Here is a 1918-nt window from a genome sequence, read left to right on the forward strand (position 1 = left end):
TATAATTATACTATAAACAAAGTTGCACTGACACGTCAAAGTTGTACAGTTTTAAGGATGACTTTATATAACATTATATAATAAAATAGAATAACACTTTTTATTATTATAAAAAGCACGTGTTATTTTTTTATATGAAAATTTTTCATGTTTTATTAACACTTTAAATAACATTGAACAGAATTCAAGTGGTTTAAAAATCTGAAAATCTCGAGTTTATTAAATAAATTTCCGTTTTTTAGAGTTTATATTATGTGCACAAACAATACACAAGCCAAAAAGGATAATCATTAAAAATTGGATTGATAATCATCAATCAAAAAACAAGGGTGTTATTTTAAGTGTTAAATTATTTATAAGTTGAAATAATTATTTTTAATTTACGAGTTTGAGTTGTCATTTATTGTAAATAATCCATGGGTCGGCACAATTCTGGTTTTCAAAATTAACAAGAAAAAAACAAAATTTGTGGCAATTTAATTGAAAAAAATACCATTATTTTTATGAAATAATAATTTTGTTGATAACTGAGCAAATAATCGGGTTATGAAAAACATTGATAAATAAATAAAAGACTTTCTATTTTTTAAAAAATGTGTTGTTTAAAGGCTAAACAAAATACAAAATGTTTATTTTTTATTTGTGTTTTATACTTATTTTAGTTTTTTGGTCACGAGTAAATCGCTTAAAAAACAATATGGTCGCAAACACAAATTATAGTAAACATAATCTATACAAAGTTATTCAAACAAATAATAACAATAATTAATAAAATATAATTAAGATACTATAATTGAAAACAACTATAACTTATTATTTATTTTATTAACAGACACAACAAGTTTTTTACTTGAAAATTAAAAATTGAAATAATTTCATTTTCTTTGTTAAATAACAAAACAAGCACTGCCAATATTGATAAGAACATTCATTTGACATGTTAGTTGGCTACTTATATTGACCATAGATAAAAATTTACTGATAAACAGAAAACTTTTCAATTGCAATTATTTGTAATTATTTTAACATTTTCAAGTCAATTAGTCTATGAAATTAACCACAATTTAACTATTAAATTATCAAATTAATAATCAAGACACTTAAAACACATAGTTTTACATTTCTATAACAATCACAGATACATCAAACAGAGTGCTTGATTTGTTTAATATATATAAGTTATTCACACTAAAAAATTATGTTATTTCAAACACAACAACATCATTAAAAATATATTGAATTTTATAATTTTGTCATTTTTTTATTATTCAAATAACAAATACAATAAAAATATTAAGATAACATCTAATGTAATATATAACTGTTGTATTTTCTTGTGTGACTTATATAGAACTAAATGCATCACTATATTTTTAAATTATGCAATCCTTTTCACCATAATTTAAAAAATGGTGACGAGACTTTTATTTTTACAATTGAACAATGATTTATTTTTATCAATCAGTTTTTAATGACATGTTTCATTATTGTGATAAAAGTGTTTTATACTATTTTTAAAGATTGTATTATCTTACATTATTGCTCATAATTATTGTTTAGTTCACATGTAATGTAATCAACAAAAAATCACTTCTTGTCTATAATTTTAATTCAAGTCTACATTATTTCATTTTTTATTATTATTAATTATTTTTTATATATGTTTATAAAAAAAAGATGAAAAAACTTACTAAATCATTCAATCAAAAAAAACAATAATAGTAACTCCCCGAAGGGCTGCCTTTTTTTCTTTTGGTTTCAATAATAAAAGTGTGTCAATCGCTGCTCTTGGCGTTTTAATACAGTCACTTTTGTAAACTTAAAAAAGAAAGTGAACGAGAATATAATTTATAAAGCGAAAAATCAAATAACGTTGAAACCATTCAATCAAAATAATGACTTTTTTACCATTAACTTG

At 21.5% G+C, this 1918-nt stretch overlaps 1 protein-coding gene across 1 annotated transcript; it reads right to left on the reverse strand.

The window, feature by feature from the left end:
- Window positions 1-1373: 1373 nt before the first annotated feature.
- EIN_401210 (Hypothetical protein) lies at window positions 1374-1786 on the reverse strand (the record flags this gene model as incomplete). Its single annotated transcript, XM_004261091.1, has 2 exons — window positions 1374-1421; window positions 1715-1786. Coding segments are annotated over 2 exons (120 nt in total), but the record flags the coding sequence as incomplete, so codon positions are not given.
- Window positions 1787-1918: the final 132 nt, after the last annotated feature.

This window comes from Entamoeba invadens (genome assembly GCF_000330505.1).
Source record: "Entamoeba invadens IP1 unplaced genomic scaffold scaff_1105074725953, whole genome shotgun sequence".
NCBI lineage: Eukaryota > Evosea > Mastigamoebida > Endamoebidae > Entamoeba > Entamoeba invadens.